The sequence below is a fragment of the Caloenas nicobarica genome, chromosome 12 (genome assembly GCF_036013445.1).
Source record: "Caloenas nicobarica isolate bCalNic1 chromosome 12, bCalNic1.hap1, whole genome shotgun sequence".
Taxonomy (NCBI): Eukaryota; Metazoa; Chordata; class Aves; order Columbiformes; family Columbidae; genus Caloenas; species Caloenas nicobarica.
The window spans coordinates 658,735-678,590 of record NC_088256.1 but is presented as its reverse complement, the minus strand read 5'-3'; the positions used below and the strand labels follow the sequence as shown (position 1 = coordinate 678,590).

At 49.3% G+C, this 19,856-nt stretch overlaps 1 protein-coding gene across 1 annotated transcript; it reads right to left on the bottom strand.

The window, feature by feature from the left end:
• Positions 1-7,985: 7,985 nt before the first annotated feature.
• LOC135993619 (olfactory receptor 14A16-like) lies at positions 7,986-8,921 on the bottom strand. Its single transcript, XM_065643612.1, has one exon. It carries the CDS (start codon positions 8,919-8,921, stop codon positions 7,986-7,988), a length of 936 nt encoding a protein of 311 aa, XP_065499684.1.
• Between the last annotated feature and the right edge of the window lie 10,935 nt (positions 8,922-19,856).

Below are 19,856 nucleotides of genomic sequence, written 5' to 3'. Positions count from 1 at the left end.
TGGCCGGCTGGGATTTCTCGTTTCTCCCCCTACCAAGTGATGGGTCAGACTGCTTGTCAATCATCCATGTGCTGCACTCCCACCAGGCGTGATTGGTGCAGCCAGCACAGCCCACCCCTGAACGCTGCCCGGTTTGTTCAGCTCTCGCCATCTTTCCTGCAGGCCTCAAAGCCTGATTGGCTGGTTACATATCAATCACATGACTTGCCCCACCTCCTCAAATGTGATTGGCTGTCCTGGGTCCACTGACTCCTACCAACTTCTGGGCGGTTGTTGCCAGGCAATGAGCTCCACCTGAAAATGAAACTGTGGGACCTGAACAAAGGCCATGGGTGATAAAAGACATGTCGGGACCCTAAACGTGACCATTTTGGCCCCAAGAAGGAGGCTCTGGGCACTCAAAAGGACGGGCAGATGCTACAGATGGCGCTTTGGGCCCTGAACATGAGGGGACCCTCTTGGTTCCCACCCGAGCTGGGTTTGGTGCCCGTGACCCCACGGAACGGACACCTGTGCTGTCCGGAGTGGCCACGGAACAGACGGAGCCCAAAGCCACGGACTCCATGAGCTCAACGGGGAGTTGTGGCAGTTTATGGATGTTTCACAGGGCGGCCCATGGACTGAGGGCAACTGTCTGTGTGTGACATCAAAGGGTGGGCAGGGGAGCGGTGGTTGGTGAGGACGTATTGGATCGTGTGGGACCTGAGCCTGACGTCCATGGGGTGGAACAAGGGGCGGAGAAAGGACCGTTGTGGTTGAACCCCAGCCGGTAACTGAGCCCCACGCAGCCGCTCCCTCACTCCCCGCAGCGGGATGGGGGAGAGGATCGGCAGGGTAAAAGCGACAAAATTCGTGCATTGAGATATAAACACTTTAATAACTGGAATTTTAAAAAAATAGATGAAAATGTAAAAAAAAATTAAATTAAAATATGCAATAATAAGAATTATACCTAAAATAATGAAAAGAAAATATCAAAGAGAAAGGATCATAGAATCATAGAATGTCCAGAATTGGGAGGTACCCACAGGATCATCGAGTCCAATTCCTGTCCATGCACAGGACAACCCCACAACCCTGGGTTGCCCCAAGGGGCCAAACTGCTGAAGTAGGGTAGGGAGAGGGGTTGGAGGTGATGGGGGTGAGCATGGGAATGAGAGCTTTGGGGATGAGGTGTTCAATTTAGGGATTAGGGATTAGAGCTCGCTGTTCAGGGTTAGGATTTAGGCATCGGGTAATCTGCTTAGGTGCGTGGTTAGTGTTAAGGGTATGGGCTAGCTTTGTGAGTTAGGGGTTTTTTTTAGGGTTGTAGTGAGGCCTAGGTTAAGGCTGGTATTTTAAGGCTAGGGATACAGGTTAGGGATTAAAGTGAGTAAAAGGATAAGACTAAGAATAAGGGGTTCGGGTTTGGGGTTTTGCTAGTATTTTTAAACTAATTTCTGTGAAACTCTTCATAGTCAGTCAGTTAGTTAGTTTGTTTTGACAGTACCATGGGCAAGTGTCAGCAAGCTAATTAAACACTGTATCTCTATATGAATGTTTTTATGCAGCCATTTCCCAAAATACATAGCCTGCCAATGGTTTTAGTTGAGAAACACTGTTCAGAGGATCTTCTCAATTTGTATTGGCACATTTTATATCTCTACTTCTTTCCCTCTGTCTCTTTTACTTCCTTGCCTATTATTTGAAGAGCTCCCTGAGGAAAAGATTAATTGAATTATGGAATACCATAGATTGGAAGAGACTACTCTGCAAGGATCTTTGCAACAGTGTCTTCAATTGGATCAAGTGAGGCTCCCTGTATAACAGTTCTGCTGAGTTCTTATAATTCAGCCAGCCTGCTGTCCTGCACATCCTCTCTGGCATGTGCAAGCAAGTTAAGTGATTACTGTTTACTCAATTTTATTCAGTTTTGCAGCAGAAACTGCTACAGGGATCTCTGAAACAGTCAGATTCTTCACCCAGGATGTTAATAACTACCTTTATGCACAGGAAACAGGCCCAGGCACAGCAGGATCTGCCTGTCACCAGCACTGTCTGGAATCCCACCTGGAGAAATCCCACACAAGTCAGGCCAACAATTAATTTGAAGGTGATTAATTTTTACTGATTTTGGAGGTGGTTGATATTGAAGGAGGTTGACTTTACTCAGTCACTTGGTTTCAAGTTGATCCATTGTCTCAGACCAGTTCCTCCTGTTGTGTCTGTGGACGACGAGATGGGAAAGTCCTTGGACCACTCAGGTGACTAATGACTGAAGAGCTCTGGTTGCACACCCATACAACTTTGTTTCACCACCTCAAACCCACCATCTCCTCCTCTCCCTCTTCTCCCCTTGCATTTTGAATTATTCTTTTTTTTGGAGCCATCTGCTCTACTCCTTTCTATGCCTGAAAACAAATGGAAAGATGAAGGGAAAAACACCAGTCTTTATTGTATATGTGGGATTTTTTTTTGTCCTTCTTTCTTCTAGATGTGTAGTTTGATTTAAAAAACAAAATAACTTAAGGAATCGGAGGTTTGAGACTTGAATAGTGAGTTTCACCTGCTTCACAACAGGTGCCTGTGAGAATTTGTTTTCCTAAGGCTCCCTGTATAATCAATGGAGACAGGAGAAAACTCTCAAGGCTGGGTCTTCCCAACCTAGAGCTGGCACGCAAATAAAAGTTACAAATCTCTTCCAGTCACTATTCTCCTGATCTGCGTTTAGGTCAGGACATTTGATAGTAATAGCAATGAGCAGCTGTTTGGAAGTAACTGCATTTCGGTGCAGATGGATGTCAGATGAGACTGTGTGGAACCGTAACTAAAGAAGATGAGTTATATTTGGTCCCTATTCTGCCCTCCCCTCCCCTCTCCTGAAGAAACAGAGAGCACAAAGCTGTGGAAGAAAGCACGGGATTACGAAAGAGATGCTTGATACTGCTTATTCTGAAATCAATAGATACTCAGGGATTCCTAATCCAAAAAGGCAAGTACTGAAAAGTAGAAAGAAAAGCTTTCAGCATACATTTGATTTGATTTGATTTGATTTGATGTGATAGTTTGGCATTTGTGCAATAAAAGAGATGATTTAGGCACATAGGTGTGACAGATGTTTGGAAAAGACCTGTGTGCATTTGGAATTTGCCAGGAATGGGATAAAATAGCTAACAGACTTTAAAATCCTGTGTTATGAAGGAAGAATTCTTTATGAGAGTTTGAAAAAGGTAGAAAGAAGACAACACATTCTCAGAACTCCAAATGAAATTTCATACAGAAAAATCCAGGTATGAGAAGTGCTTGAAGTCCTCTATCTGTGTACTATAGGACGACTGCAAGAAAGGAAAGAAGCAGAGTTCTGGGGAGCCTTTCACCCAGACTGTGGAATTATCACACTAGTTTTTTGCCATGTTCCTGTCTCGGCATGACGAACCGAAATTCAATGTGGGACCAGAAAATGAAACTGCAGTTACTGAGTTCATCCTAGAGGGTTTCGCAGGGCTTGATCAAAGACTGCAGCTTGTACTCTCTCTGGTCTTTCTGCTCATATACCTGACAACAGTGATGGGGAACGCTACCATCATTTTCCTCGTGTATGCAGATCACTGCCTTCAAACCCCCATGTACTTTTTCATTGGCAATCTGGCCTTCCTGGAAATCTGGTTTACATCCTCCCCAAGCATCAAGTTGGTTGTGATCCTGGGTTCTGGTAGGAGAACAATCTCACTAAGCAGCTGCTTTGCCCAATCCTCTTCCTATTTTACCCTGGGCTGTACAGAGTTTATTCTACTTGTTGTCATGTCCTTTGACCACTATGTTGCCATCTGCCAACCTTTGTATTATGCTGCCATCATGAAGCCTCAGCTCTGCATCCACCTGGTTGTTGCTACTTGGGTCACAGGCTTCACACTCTTGAGTTACCGCCTGGTCATCCTCTCTCAGCTGACATTCTGTGGCTCAAATGAGATCCACCACTTTTTCTGTGACAACTCTCCGTTTTTCAAACTGTCCTGCTCTGACACCAGCCTGCTTTGGAAAATAGACTCTGTTTTCTTATCATTTGTCATTCTGGGTTCCTTATGTTTAACTCTGGCATTTTACATGTGCATCCTTTTCTGTATTCTACATCTTCCAGCAGCCTCTGGGAGGAAAAAAGCTTTTACCACATGTTCTTCCCATCTCACCACCTTGGCAATTGTATATGGGAGCTGCATTGCTCTCTATGTGTGTCCTTCAGTAGATGTTTCCTTGGAGAACAGCAGATTTGTAGCGTTGCTGAACACTGTTCCGTACCCATTCTTAAATCCATTCATCTACAGTCTTAGAAACAAGACTGTGATACTGGCCCTGAATGAAGCCGTTGCCCGTACAAGTGCACAACTTTTCCCCTAATCATGAGGCATTTCTGGACAGCACTTCCAGTGGTCTGCTATCATATGTTAAATAATACCAATGTGTATGTATGTAACCTCGAGACAGAGATACCTCAGGAGATTTATAGAATCATAGAATCCTTTCAGTTGGGAAAGACCCTCAGGATCATCGAATCCAACCATAACCCAGCTCTAGTGCTAAACCGTGTCCCTAAGAACCTCATCTAAACACTTTCAGGGGTGGTGACTCCCCCACTGCCCTGGGCAGCCTGTTCCAATGCCCAACAACCCTTTCCAGGAAGAATTTTTTCCTAATATCAAATCTAAACCTCCCCTGGTGCAACTTGAGGCCATTTCCTCTTTTCCTATCTCATTGCATTGTGTTAAGAGATAAAAAGCTCCTCTGCACACACAAAGAAGGCACTAACAATGGCAGGAGGAGGAAATCAGTTAATACCCTGCCCCGGCTGCTCCCAGTGCCATCACTGCAGAGCCACCAGCTCATCACGAGCCCATCTCCAAAACCAAGAAGAGCACAGAGGCTCATTGGCAAGTGGGAACCCAAATTACAGGCTCTGAGGAACGAACATCTTGTCCCAAGGCTACCCTGGGAGAGCCATCAGCCTCATTGTCCAGGTGTGAAGCCCATCAAGAGGAGCCACTGAGAGCAGCTCTCTGGATCACCATTTAGACTAACGGGATTGTTGCCTAGGGGTGCAGGACACCTTAGGGGATGCAGGGGAAGAGCATCTTTGGATTACACAGGACTTACCATGGGAAGTTTGGAGAAGGACCCCAACCAGTGCAGCCTGTCCTGTCTTCTCATTAAACTGAATTTCTAAGTCTTCGCTATGTGAGCAAATCTCTTCTCTGCATGAGCGTGTGAGCATGGAGCCGTGAGTGTAGCAACTGGAGCAGGACCAGGGGATCAGACAGCCTGTATGTCATTGATGCCAGCAACTGAGAGACCAGAGTGACTGGGCATAAGAGTGCGCGCACATGTGTGTGACTGGGGTTGTCTGTACCAGTATCTGGAATGGGGCTGCGGCCCTGGGCGCTCATGTGTCCTGATGTCTGCAACTGGCAAGGCCGGTGTCCTGGGGAGGCTACTGAGCAGACTGAGTGTTTGAGCCCAGCTGCTGGAAGAATCCACCCTGAACGGGTATATATATAAACCAGACTGGACTAGAGTAGAATAGTTCAGTTGGAAGGGACCTACAATGATCATCTAGTTCAAATACCTGACACATTCAGGGCTGACCAAAAAATAAATCATGTTATCAAGGGCATTGTCCAAATGCCTCTTCAACACTGACAGGCTTGGGGCATTGACCACCTCTCTAGGAAGCCTGTTCCAGTGTTTGACCAGCCTTGATAAAGAGATGTTTCCTAATATCCAGTCTAAACTTTTCCTGGCCAAGTTTTGAACCATTCCCACATGTCCTATCACTGGACACCAGGGAGAAGATCTCAGCACCTCCCTGTCCAAGTACCCTCCTCAGGAAGCTGTAGAGAGCAATGAGGTCACCCCTCAGCCTCCTTTGCTCCAAACTAGAGAAGCCCAAAGTCCTCAGCAGCTCCTCAGAGGACAATCCTTCCAACCCTTTCAGCAGGTTTGTTGCTCTCCTCTGGACGCATTCAAGGACCTTCACATCCTTGTTGTAATAATATGTGGGGCCCAGAACTGCACACAGCACTCAAGGTGAGACCACACCAACGTTGAATACAGCAGCATAGTCACCTCTTTTGACCACATGGCCATGCCGTGTTTGATGCACCCCGGGATGCAGTTTACCATCTTGGCTGCTGGGGGACAGCGTTGCCTCCTATTGACCCTGTGGCCGACCATCACACCAGATCCCTTTCTGCAGGGCTGCGCTCCAGCCACTCTCTCCCAATCTACACTTGCACTCAGTGTTACTCTATCCCAGGTGAACAATCCAGCACTTGGACTTGTTCAACTTCATGCCAAGTGCTGGGTCCTGCAGTTGCCTCACAATAACCCCATGCAACACTACAGGCTCAGGGAAGAGCGGCTGGAAATCTGCCAAACGGAAAAGGACCTGGGGGTGTTGATGGACAGTGACTGAACATGAGCCAGCATGTGCCCAGGTGGCCAAGAAGGCCACCAGCATCCTGGCACGCATCAAGAATAGCATGGCCAGCAGGACCAGGCAAGTGATCATCCCTCTCTTCTTGGCACTGGTGAGGCTGCACCTCAAATCCTGTGTTCAGTTTTGGGCCCCTCCCTACAAGAAAGACCTTGAGGTGCTGGAGGGAGTTCAGAGAAGGGCAACAAAGCTGGTGAGGGGTCTGGAGAACAAGTCAGATGGAGAGCAATTGAGGAAGCTGGGGCTGTTTAGCCTGGAGAAAAGAACACTGAGGAGAGACCTTATCACTGTCTACAACTACCTGAAAGGAGGTTCTACCATGGAGGGTGTTGGTCTGTTCTCCCATGTGGCAAGTGGTAGAAGGAGAAGAAACAGCCTGGAGTGGCACCCAGGAAGATTCAGTTTGGATATTAGGAAAAATTTATTTGTGGAAGAGTTTATGAGGCATTGGAACAGGCTGCCCAAGGAGTGGTTAAGTCATCACCCCTGGAGGTTTTTAAAGGACATATAGATGAGGTTCTTAGGGACATGGTTTAGTGCCAGAGTTGGGTTAATGGTTGGACTCGAAGATCTTGAGGGTCTCTTCCAACCCAAATGATTCTATGATCTCATTGAGATGAGAAACATGGTTGAGCAGCTCCCCCAGATGGAGTACTGAGATGGATGGATGGATGGATGGATGGATAGATGGATTGGGACCGAGTGAAGGATCAGCCTCCTTATCAGCCAGCCATGGCATGATGGAAGCAAGGCCAGTCCCCCTTTGTCCCCTGCTCTTGTTTTCAAGAGATCCTTTACAGCCATTGCTGGCAGCCCTCCTGTGCCAGCCCCTCTCACCAGCACAAGACTCCTGGCCCAGGAGCTCTTCATGCTGCTCCTGCTACCACAGTGACAGAGCAGCCTGCCCTGAGCTGGGGAATGCAGAAATAGGTTTCTGTGCATCATTTATTCCCTTGTTGAAGCACAGAGCACTGGGAGCAGGCTGTGGTGCCTGAAAACCACAGCGAGACAGTCCAAGGCAGGTCACTGAAGGTCCTTCACCATCTCCAGGAACACTGGGCACCCACAGATGAACACTCAAACCAGCACCACGACGTAACATGTTGCCCCATGTCCTCCCCTGAGCCCATGAAAAACCCAAGCACAGCAGCATGGCCTTGTGAGGGAAATTTATTCAGGGTGAACACAGCTTTGGAAGAAGAGCCTAAGCTCCAAATACTGCAACTGAGGAAATCCCCTTTATGGAGTGTTTCAAAAAAATGGCCCCAATTTCAGAGATACAGTGATTTCAAAATGGGTCCATCCTTTTGAAACACCCTGTATTACAGAGATGTGACACAGGACACCAGCTGTACCAGGGTCCCAGAAACAGGTAGACAGGCCTCTGAGTCATGGCACTGGGGAAGTGCCTATGGGTGAAGAAATTCCTTGACAAACATGGTAATCACAGATAAAATACTCAATGCCCAGGAGGTTCCTGAGATGAGCTGGAAATCACTTCTGAAGAGACATGGGTAACTTACTGTTGCTGACAGAAAAATGAGTCAATCAGCTTCTTCAGTGCCACTGTCAGCTCCTGGTTCCTCATGCTGTAGACGAGGGGGTTCACCGCTGGAGGCACCACTGAGTACAGAACAGACACCACAAGGTCCAGGGATGGGGAGGAGATGGAAGGAGACTTCAGGTAGGCAATCATGCCAGTGCTGACAAACAAGGAGACCACGGCCAGGTGAGGGAGGCACGTGGAAAAGGCTTTGTGCCGTCCCTGCTCAGAGGGGATCCTCAGCACGGCCCTCAAGATCTGCACGTAGGACAGCACAATGAACACAAAACACCCAAATCCTAAACAGACACTAACCACAATAAACCCAGCTTCCCTGAAGTAGGTGTCTGAGCAGGAGAGCTTGAGGATCTGGGGGATTTCACAGAAGAACTGGTGCAGGGCATTGCCCTTGCAGAGCGGCAGCGAAAATGTATTGGCTGTGTGCAGCAGAGCAGTGAGAAACCCACTGGCCCAGGCAGCTGTTGCCATGTGGACACAAGCTCTCCTGCCCAGGAGGGTCCCGTAGTGCAGGGGTTTGCAGATGGCAACGTAGCGGTCATAGGACATGACAGTGAGAAGAGAAAGCTCTGCTCCAACCAAAGAGGCAAATGTTAAGACTTGAGCAGTACATCCTTGATAGGAGATGGCCCTGCTGTCCCAGAGGGAATTGGCCATGGATTTGGGGACAGTTGTGGAGATGGAGCCGAGGTCAAGGAGGGCGAGGTTGAGGAGGAAGAAGTACATGGGCGTGTGGAGGTGCTGGTCACAGGCTATGGTGGTGATGATGAGGCCGTTGCCCAGGAGGGCAGCCAGGTAGATGCCCAGGAAGAGCCAGAAGTGCAAGAGCTGCAGCTCCCGTGTGTCTGTGAACGCCAGGAGGAGGAACTGGGTGATGGAGCTGCTGTTGGACATTTGCTGTATCTGAGCGTGGACACTGTCATAGGAGGAAAAGAAAATGAAAAGATAGGAGACACTTCTCTGAGCAAAATCAAAGCCATTTCTCGTACAACGTTCCCTGCTCCACACCCCTTGTCCTTTTCCAGACCTTCCTTCAGCTCCGTGGCTGAACCCTGGGTGGTGCTGGCTGGAGGTGCCGTGAGGAGCAGGGCCTGTGCCCGCTGGCTGCCCAGGAGTCAGCCCTGCTCTGCAGCAGGGGGTCATGGGAACGGGGGCAGGGGCCAGACCTGGGGTTCAAAGTTGTCAGCTGAAACTGCTGCTGGTGAAGAAGGGCCTGTCAGCATCTGCACTGTCACCGAGAATGAAACAGGATGGTAAAATGAAGCTTGAAATGACTGGGGTTTTGACAGCTTCACAGAATCACACAATGGATTGGAAGGGACCTCAAAAGATCATCTAGTCCAATCCTTCAACTCCCCTGGAGAGTGTTGCTGGGTTTCAGAAACCCTCAGCATTTCTGCTGCACTCAGGGAGAACAGAGCGAGTCCTGCGATACCAGAGGATGTCACTGGGTCAGTGCAGAGTGAGGGCAGCTGGTCTGTCCCTCTGTCTTGCTCCAGCTGCCCTAGGCTGGCACCTTTCTGAGATGGAGGCTGATCACACTCCCGTGTTACCCTGAAAAGCCACTGGGCGCTGCTGAGAGCAGTCCACGTCAGACCGTGACATGTTTAACCCAGGAGAAACACGGATCATTTCACAAACCAAACAGCATTTTCTGAGTCACAGCATCTCTGTGCTTCTCCGTGGGGCTTTCAGATAACACACATACGCTGTAGGACGTTTGCATCCTGGAGGGAGGATCACAGCTTGGAAGCAAACCTCAAGGAAACAGCCAAGTGTCCTAATGCTGGCATTTGATTCAGGGAGACTCAGCTCATTCTCCACCCCACAGACTGCATTGCCCACAGCCCCACAGCTCAGAGGAAAGCTGGGACATTTGTTCCCATGGACACAGCAGCAGGAAAGGACCCACAAGGTCAGGCTGTGACTCTGCAGCTGAAACTCCCATCCCCAGAGAGCCTGCCAGCAAGAACCAGATCACAACAACAGTGACCCAGAGCAGTGCATCAAGAAGGAAAATGCGGTGAGGGTGGGTGTGAGAGAGGCCAGGGCAGAGGCAGCCGGGCACTCAGACAGCGTCACCCTTCCCCAGCTGTGCAGCCACCTCCCACACACCAGCATTGCTGGGCAGCTGCTCTCAGCCCCTGTGCTCTGCAGAGGGAACTGGAGCTCTGGCTGCACAGGAGCTGCTTCATGCCTTGGAGCCCCCGGCCCTGAGGGCAGAGGCTTTTCTGGGTGGGAGAGGAGGCGAGGGGGCTGCTCACAGGAGGGATCTGCACTGCGGGGGATCATACGGGGTTTTCTGTGTTCTCCCTCCCATAACAGTTCTGGGTTTAGTTACCTCTCATTTCTGATCATTTCACTGCTGTTTGGAGAATCTCCCCCTGAGAGGTGTTTCCCTGTCCCTTTTCCCTGTCTGTGCTCACAGACCCCATCCCACCCTCTGTGCCCTCATGCTGGCCCTACAGAAACCTGCCTGTTCACAGGACACTATCTGGGGGCATCTTCCTGTTTGCAGGCTAGGGAAAAGGACAGGTCAGACTAAGGCTGACGGGTTCAGCAGATGTGATGCTGGTGCTGTGCAAAGGCAGAGCAGCAGTTAAAGGGATGTTACGAGTCTTCTGGCAGATGTACTGATGACTCTGAGTTGCAGTTCAGGAGTTTCAGTGACTTGTTTAAGCAGGAGGGCTCATTTTCATTTTAACCTTTCCTGCACCCCCCAACCCTCGGGATAGGAAACTGAAAAGACAGGGTCAGGAAAGCTCCTTATCTGTCTGCTAATCCTTGCATTGATGTCCTGCTAGCGGCATCCACTTGGAAAAATCCTGGGGGTGAGCTGGAGCTGTGAGCAGCCCTGACCCACACGGCATCCTCTCCACAGCAGAAGCACCTTTCCTGCCCTGATAGGGGTCGCTCCTTCCCCCCACAGCTTCTCCTTCAGTGTTGTTGGGATCTCCCCGGGCAGGCTGAGTGCTGACCCTGGCAGGCGGCAGAGTCCCTGCCCCGGCACAGCCCTGGGGTGCAGGGACCCTGCTCTGTGGGACAGCCCTGGGCACCCCTGGGTGCACATTGACATTTACACCCCACAGCCATCCTTGGGGAAACACATCATTCATGCCTCTTCACTCTGATGGTGCAGAAGGCAATCCCTGCTCTGCAGCACAGCCTCCTCCTCTAATCAGAGATTCTCTGAGAGTTGTACTTACATCTCTTGTAGTCTATGTGATTTGCCAGCTTTCTGAGATCCTACCATGATTTGCAGATGCAAGGCCCTGCAGCCACAGGATTAATATCTGTGAAGATTTTGTTTCCAGTGATCTCTCAGCATCCTCCCACCCCAGACTGTGTTTCCCCTCTCTCTACCTGGCTCCTCTGCCCTCGGTGCCACAGGCAGAGCCCTCAGTCCTGCTGCGCTTTGCAGAGGAGCTGCTCCTGGGCAGAGCTGTCTCTCTGCAGCACTGCCGCTTGCCATGAGCTCTGTCTGTCCCAGGAGTCCAGCCCAGCTCAGCAGCACAGGAGCAGCTCATGATGTCCCTTTCTCTGTCCCCTCTGGGCTCCCTGCAGGTGTCCCTGGGTCTCCAGGGTCACATCCTTTGAAACAACCTGAAGTAATCAATGATGTTGATTCTCTTTCCTCTGCAGAGACACTTCTTGCCAGCATTGTGTTCTTTGTATTAAAAAATAAATTGGTATGAGAATCATCTTTTCTTGTCCCATCATTAGAGACGATACCATGAGGTTACAGCAAAGGATCTAATTTCTCCAAGCTGGGGGAGGAATATCTTCAGTGGAATGAATTTAGGTGTTTTGTTCTGGTTTTATACTCCTAGGTCTAGAGACATCCAGCAATCTTTTGGCCGTGTCATGTCCGTGCTCTGAGGCAAAGGCTTTGCACACATGGGCTCTTGGACACTTAGTACCAGGTTTCCTTGGGGCAGGTCAGAGCTGGGCTGGTGCCACAGCTGGGGTGGTTCAGCCCAGATGTGAGGCAATGGCCTCAGCCAGGGACCTGACAGGGTGGGCTTGAGCTGTCAGTGTTGCAGACAGAGCTGTGACATGGATGGAATAAACTGCCAAGGCAGGGTGGCAGAAGTTAGTTCATCTGGTCTTCAAGGACAGCAGCCTCCAAGCACAGCAACTGTCCAGAGCAAAACTCAGTCTAGACCCGTAAGGCAATTCAAGGGCCCCATTATGAGCTGTTACTACTGCAGGAACAGTTAAAGAAGAAACAAAGACACTGGGTGGCCACTCATTAATTTAATAAAGGAAAGAAGTGATGTTCTCTGTGTCTCTGGTCCTCCATCTTCACCAGCAAGGTCCCTCAGGCCTCTGTGGCTGGAGGCAGAACAACCAGCAGTGGATGGGGATCAAGTCAGGGGTCACTGGAACTAACACATTCCTGACCAGTTTATGGGACAGGAGGGGCAGCATCCCAGGAGCTGAGACAGCAGGACAATGTCACAGTGAGGACACTCTCCACCATCTTTGAAAGCTCATGGAGACTGGGGGGGGCTCCCTGACCACTGGCAGCTCTCACACATTGTGTGCACTTTTCAAAAATGGCCAATGGGTGAGCAGGGGAACTAAGGGCTGTGCCCCAGAGCATGTCCACTGGGACCCCATTTCTGGATGTCTGAAAGAGAAGGTGATGGGGTTTACCCAGGGTAGGTTGTGTCTGTCCATCTTCTTTGCTTTCTGTGAGGAAAGGACAGGGTTGCTGGACGTGAGGAGATCTGTGGTGGTCTGTTATCTGGAAGTCGGCAAGGCATTCCGCATCATCCCCCACAATATCCTTGTGTCCAAGGTAGGATATTATGGTCTGTGTCAGTGTGTAAGTAGATGAGTAAAAACCAATCTGGATGCTTGAGCTTGGAAACGTGCTACAGAAAGGGAGAAACTTTCTAATCATGAGGAGAGTCAAGCACTGGAAGCTGTTTCCCAGGATTGCGCATCCACTCTACTCCAGAAAGTGACCAAGATGTGTTTGGATAAAGCCCTGAGTAATCTGGTCCAACCCTGCTTTGAGCAGGAGGTTGGTCAAGATACCTCCCAAGGTCCCATCCAGCCTGAATGACGCTGTCCTTTCATCCCCTTCATGTTTTCAATTTAGGGACAGCTCTCAGGTTCTCCCTGACCATAGGAATAATTCACATGAGGTGCAGGGCTGCTTTACAAGTGCCCCCAAACAGCCCTGACCACATCTTGTGCATCCCTTTTCATTTGCCCCAACCCAAGTTCTTCTTCTTTGCTGTCCTCATGCCCATCTTGTTCATCCTTTCAGAGCAGGTTGCTCAACAGGTGTCAGCATCCAGGTACAGAGTCTGCACATCAGCCAGGCAGCAAAGCCATCGTTACAGAAATGGAGACGAGGCTCTTGACCAGCTCCTTGCACCCAGGAATTGACACAACTTGTCTGCTGAGATTCCCGGGAACACCTGAACTTGAAGTGCAGAGCATGTGAGTCCTTGTTGGGTATCCTGACTTGTCTCCTGACCCATGTGGGGCTTCAGGCTATGAAGAGAAACAAAACCAACCCTTTGGCTGGGGTAGTTTCATTTTACTTGTGTTACACAGATGGAAGGAGCTCAGAACTCCAGATTCTGCTGCACCATTGGAACTTCAGAGACTGGAAATGCAGGTGACGGTGTGTGTCAGTGTGCACCACCTCAACACTCTGGATTCCTTTGTGCCTTTGCACTGACCTGAGATCTGTTCCTTGGTCTTCTTTGGCTAAAAAAGAAATAAAACTGCACTATGTCACCTCCCCTCACACCAGAAAAACAGGGGGAAAAGTGTGAAAGGGGTGATTTCAGGGCAATTTTGTCCAAAGAAATACTTTTAGAATGATAAAAATAATAGAAGTGAGAGAAAAAGCTCTTAAAAAGAACTCCATGCAAGAGATTAGCTACTGAGACATAGCAGTTCTTTTGAGAAGCAAGAATGACTGTTGGGAATGAAATTTAAAAACTTTAGTTCATCATCATCAGGAAGAAGGAATTCCCTGTTATTCTTATTAGTGATTGTACCACTCTTCAAAAATATCCTTCAGATTGTCTCTATTTTTCGCTGGCTTCGAAACTGAGCCTGCTCAGATTTTGAAAGGAGTGCTTGAAATCTCTGCAACTCAGATCTCTACAACTGTCTCTCATCGAAGATTTTTTAACCCAGAAAGGGGAAACTCCCAATGCAGGCATCAAACCAATGCCCAACCTGCCTAGAGAGCCAAGCCAGTTGTGCCACACAACAGCCAACCTCGGGGGAAGCTGGATGTGATGGGAATTGAAACGACTTTAACTCAAATAATAATTTTGTTTGGAAAAGACTCTTAAGGTCATAAAGTCCAGTCATAAATACGACACTGCCAAGTCCACCCATTATACATTATCCCTAAGTGCCATGTCTACACATCTTTTAAATACCTTCAGGGATGGAAGCTCCAATCCTGAGCTGGCAGGACAACACTGTCTGCAGTTAGACATAAGATACCTGTCATGGCTGTGACTTCAGAGCTCATCGGCAGAGTTTCTCACACCCTTCACTGAGCAGGGCAGGTGTTGGGAGATGGGTGCACACTTCAGTTTCCAGATCCCAGGACAGAGTCCAAGCCATCCTTCCCTTGGCCTCTGGCATCCCATTTCTTGAGATGCAAAGCTGCTGGGCCTTCTGTGGATAATCATGTTAAAAGGCATCAATAATCATTCAAGTGTTTTTGTAATTTCTCTAAGAGTGTCAGTATTAAAAATAACAATTTTAAAAAACACAAAAGGGTTCATCTGCCTACATATAAACATCTGCAACACAGCAGTCTGCATCTGTGGTAGCCCCACTGGCAGTGCCAATCCAATAGGTGTTTTCAGTATAAAACATGATACCCCATCGGTATGTACATATCTAGGTGGTTCAGATGAAGGGTGGTCTGGCAAAAATCACCCTTTTCCTCTCCAGGTGCATGGACACTGCTCATGTGCCTCTCCAGAGAGTGGCAGAAGCTGGATCCCCTTCTCGGGACACACTCCTTCCAGGAAAGACACAGCAATGGGGGTAACTCATCAGGTCTTCATGGCATTTCACTCAGCAGCAGTTTTTATGTATTTGGTGCTTTCCTGTGACTACTCTTTCTGCACAAATGCTCATAGACAGACACTCATTTAGTAAGGTGCTGTTATGGACAAGAAATATCAGCATGAGCTCTGGAGGGAGTGAGGAAGATCATAACAATCACCAGGAAAAACCAAGAAGCTCAAAGCCTCTTCTGAAGAGTGAAAGGCCCTGAGCAGCAGTGAGCAGCCATGTGTAGGTGTGGGAGAGATGGTCAGGGGATGTGAGGTAGAAAAGGGTGATGGCTGATGACTTCAGCAAATCCTTACAACCATGTCTGAGCCTGCAAATGGAATGTGGTTGATGTCTGCAGGTGGAGGAGGAATAGGAGAAAGATTTTTGGTGATTTTAGAAAGAAGGCAGGCTTCTCTTGGACTAGTCATACATGGCAGTGACATTTGCATGCTGTGGGCATGGCTGTGCCTGGGAGATGGGGAATGGCTGCTGCTGGGGGTGGCTGTGCTCAGGCATGGCCCACGAGCTGACCTTGCTCTGCTCCTCTCTTACACTCCCCACACTTGGATGATCCTCAGGAATCAACCATGAGCCTGGAGGAAACATGAACTTCCTGGAGTGATGGGGTACAGATACAAATAGAGGACTCAAACACCTTTGGGACTGGGACATTGAGGTGATTGGTGACCATTGCCAGGTGCATGAAAGAAGCTGGATGAGTTGTGAGGAACTCACAGGCATTTCCAGCTCCACAGAAAACCAGAGCCTTCCAGTTAAAGCAACAGCACTTGACACAAAACCCAGCCCCAAAACACAAAACACCCACAATGACCACAGGCAAAGCCTTGAAAAAACACTTGAGAGATATCTACCAGGTGTCAGAGCTCAGCCATTCTGGTGATAAACAAGCATCAAGGGCTGACATGGCAGCAGAGCTACCTCCACATTGCCCTCACTACCTGTAACCAGTGTCTCCAAGTCTTTGCTTCACCAGCCCCCAGGGACAGGGACATCGACTGGTTGTTTCCTTCACAGCTGTGTCAGTGATGGCCCTTCATGGAGTCCAAAGCACGCTCAGAACCTTGAGTTTTGCTTTGGCCTTCCACTTCATTAGAGGTTTGTTCATTCTTTCTGTAGCTGCAGTTCAGGACCACAGCAGCAGAGGGCTCATTAACATCTAAAATGCCCCTACGTGGCAAGGCTTTAGGCATCATTTTCCTAAATGCTTCAAGTCTGGTGTGGATGATTAGAGAGATTTCAGGAATAGCCAAACAGAGAGCATTTCCATAGTAAATAGCAATAAAGCAGTATTTCTTCTATTTCCTTTCCTCCTCACCCTTCCCCCCCTTTCCACAACAGGTGGTATCAGCAGTCTCCTGTTCATATTGATGTGGAGCACCTCCTGATAAAGACTGAATATGACAGAAATGTGGGTGCCTAGGTCACGAGAGCACCTCCAGAGGAATCACCCTCCTCTGGACCAAAAGGTGGGTGTTCCTGGGAATCTCAGGTGCAACAGCATAGCCATACTTGTGTTGGGGGAGCTTGTCAAATGACCCATCTGCTTTTCTGTAACAGTGTCTGAGTCTGCTCAGGTAAACCCTGACTTGAGCCCCATCCACTCCTGGGTGTTCTCCAGACTCTTGCTTACAGGAACAAAGTCCCAGCAGACCTTGCTGATGAAGATGGAGGCAAAGAAGCCATGAAGTACCTCAGTCCTGTCTTACGACTTTCAGTCCTCTCTTACTAACTTCAGCAGCAGGCCCGCATTCACCCTGTCTATTCTTTTACTGTAAATGAAGCAGCGTCAGCTCATCTTGTTGCCCTCAGCCTCTGCTGCAGGAGTCAAGTCCAGGGGAGCTTTGGCATCATCCCCACATCCATGGACAAGGTTTCTAAATTCCTCCTTTGCAGCTTCCCCTGCTTCCACCTCCTGTGTGCTGCCTTTTTGCCCTGGAGCTGCACCAGCTCAGAGGAGCAGCTTCATGAGATAAATGCTTCTTTTCGTGGGTACTTGAAGAGATCATTCTTGTGCTTGGAGCAGGCTGTTGTGTAAGGCTTCTCAGGTTTCCTGAGCTCCTTCACCCTTCAGACCTACTTCCATATCACGATGTCACCATCTCACCGGCCACCCTCCAGTATGCCAAAGTCTTCTCCTCAGGAGCCCACTAGCCTGTGCTCTGCTGCTGGACTTCCTCCCTCCCCTCTGTAAAGCAGTTGGCCCAAGATCCTCTGGACTGTTGGCAGCTGCAGCTTTGCCTGGCCAGTGAATGTTAGGACAATTACAGTTCCCCATAGGAACCTGCTCATTCACTGGTGACTTCCTCACATTGCTGACGGAAGATATTTTCCATTTCTTCTCCATGATCAAATAGTTTGTAACACCCAACACAGTGTCACCATCTATCGGGTTTACATGGCAAAGTCTTGGAACAGGGGGTGAGTGTGGGTGTGCTACAGTTGTCACCTCTCCGAGAAGACAACAGGAGTTGGACCGATGTCAGACAAAGCCGATTTCAGCTGGCTCCAAGATGGACCCACTCCTGGACAAATCTGAGCCACTCAGTGATGCTAGCGGCACCTCTGTGATGTTCACATAATCACAGAATGTTAGGGATTGGAAGGGACCTCGAAAGATCATCTAGTCCAATCCCCCTGCCAGGCCAGGAACACCTAGGTGAGGTTACACAGGAAGGCATCCAGGCAGGTTTTGAATGTCTCCAGAGAAGGAGAATCCACAACCTCCCTGGGCAGCCTGTTCCAGTGTTCCGTCACCCTCACTGAGAAGAAGTTTCTTCTCACATTTAAGTGGAACCTCTTGTGTTCCAGCTTGAACCCATTACCCCTTGTCTTACTGTTGGTTGTCACCGAGAAGAGCCTGGCTCCATCCTCGTGACACCCACCCTTTATATATTTATAAACATTGATGAGGTCACCCCTTACTCTCCTCTTCTCCAAGCTAAAGAGACCCAGCTCCCTCAGCCTTTCCTCATAAGGGAGATGCTCCACTCCCCTCATCATCTTTGTGGCCCTGCGCTGGACTCTCTCCAGCAGTTCCCTATCCTTCTTGAACTGAGGGGCCCAGAACTGGACACAATATTCCAGATGAGGTCTCACCAGGGCACAGTAGAGGGGAAGGAGAACCTTTCTCAACCTACTACCCACCCCCATTTCTAATACACCCCAGGATGCCATTGGCCTTCTTGGCCACAAGGGCACAGTGCTGGCTCATGGTCATCCTGCTGTCCACCAGGACCCCCAGGTCCCTTTCCCCTACACTGCTCTCTAATAGGTCATTCCCCAACCTACACTGGAACCTGGGGTTGTTCCTGCCCAGATGCAAGACTCTACATTTCCCCTTGTTATATTTCATTAAATTTTTCCCCACCCAACTCTCTAGCCTGTCCAGATCTCGCTGGATGGCAGCACAGCCTTCTGGCGTGTCGGCCACTCCTCCCAGCTTGGTGTCATCAAACTTGCTGATAGTACACTCAATTCCCTCATCCAAGTCATTGATGAATATATCGAATAATACTGGTCCCAGTACTGACCCTTGAGACACTCCACTAGATACAGGCCTCCAACCAGACTCCGCCCCATTGATCAAGACTCTCTGGCTTCTCTCCTTCAGCCAGTTCACAGTCCACCTCACTACCCGATCGTCCAGTCCACACTTCCTCAGTTTTGCCGTGAGGATGCTGTGGGAGACGGTGTCAAATGCTTTGCTGAAGTCAAGGTAGACCACATCCACCGCTCTACCACCATCAATCCACCTTTTTACGTCTTCATAAAAGGCTATGAGGTTGGTCAAGCACGACTTCCCCTTGGTGAAGCCATGTTGACTGTTTACCCCAAATACATATTGTATTTGAGAAAGGGTAAAAACCGCTGCACAACAGCAGGTGGGAGAGAGGAGGGAGGAAATGTGTGAGAAAAAACACACACTGCAGAGACCAAGGTCATATCCCATAGGACCCAAGTAGGTCCCTCAGCAGGCCAAGGCCTGCTCTCCCGAAATCCTGCTCTTTGCCGTGTTATCATCTTCCAGGAGCCTTAACTCCACTTTCCCACCCCTGACTGTTACATCCCTGACCAACTCTTTCTGGTTTGTAAGTGTGAAGTCCCACAGGGCACCTCACCTCACTGACTCCTCAGCCACTCATGTCAGGAAGATGTTGTCAATGAGCTCCAAAACCCTCCTGGATGGCTGGTACCTTGCAGCTATTGGGATATCTTAGATCTGCCACGAGGACACAGCCCTGTAAACATGAGGCTTCCTTCATTTGTCTGAAAGAGGCCTCATCTAATTCCTCTTCACTGAGGCTGTAGCTGATGTCGATGTTGTTCTGCCCTCTCATGCTGACTCCTCAACCTGCAGCTGACAGCATCTGTCCCCAGGCAGAGCTCCACACATTGCTGCTGCTCTCCCACATAAAGGCAAACTTCCCCTGTGACTCCAGACCTCTGGCATTATGAGAACCAGACCCCCAAGACCCCACAGTTTCTCCAGGAGGGGCTATTTGTGGTGTCCTGTAAATCCTCATGCTGTTGTCTTGGGAGAGACACACTCATCAGGAGAAGCCATCTGCATGCAAACATTAACAGCTGAGCAAATGGAGCTTCAGTCCAGGGAGAGTCCAGATCTGGAGAAAATCTTGGTTTTGCCATCAGAATGCTCTGAAGTTTGATAAGAAGTGACCAGTTCTGTATTGGGGCAAGAGAATACCCCACCGATCAGGACAGAGCAGGACCTCGCACGCTGAGGAGGACCTGACA

What these genes read in the sequence shown, in the direction of transcription:
- LOC135993619 (XM_065643612.1), bottom strand. Translation starts at nt 8,921, where the DNA reads ATGTCCAACAGCAGCTCCATCACCCAGTTCCTCCTCCTGGCGTTCACA.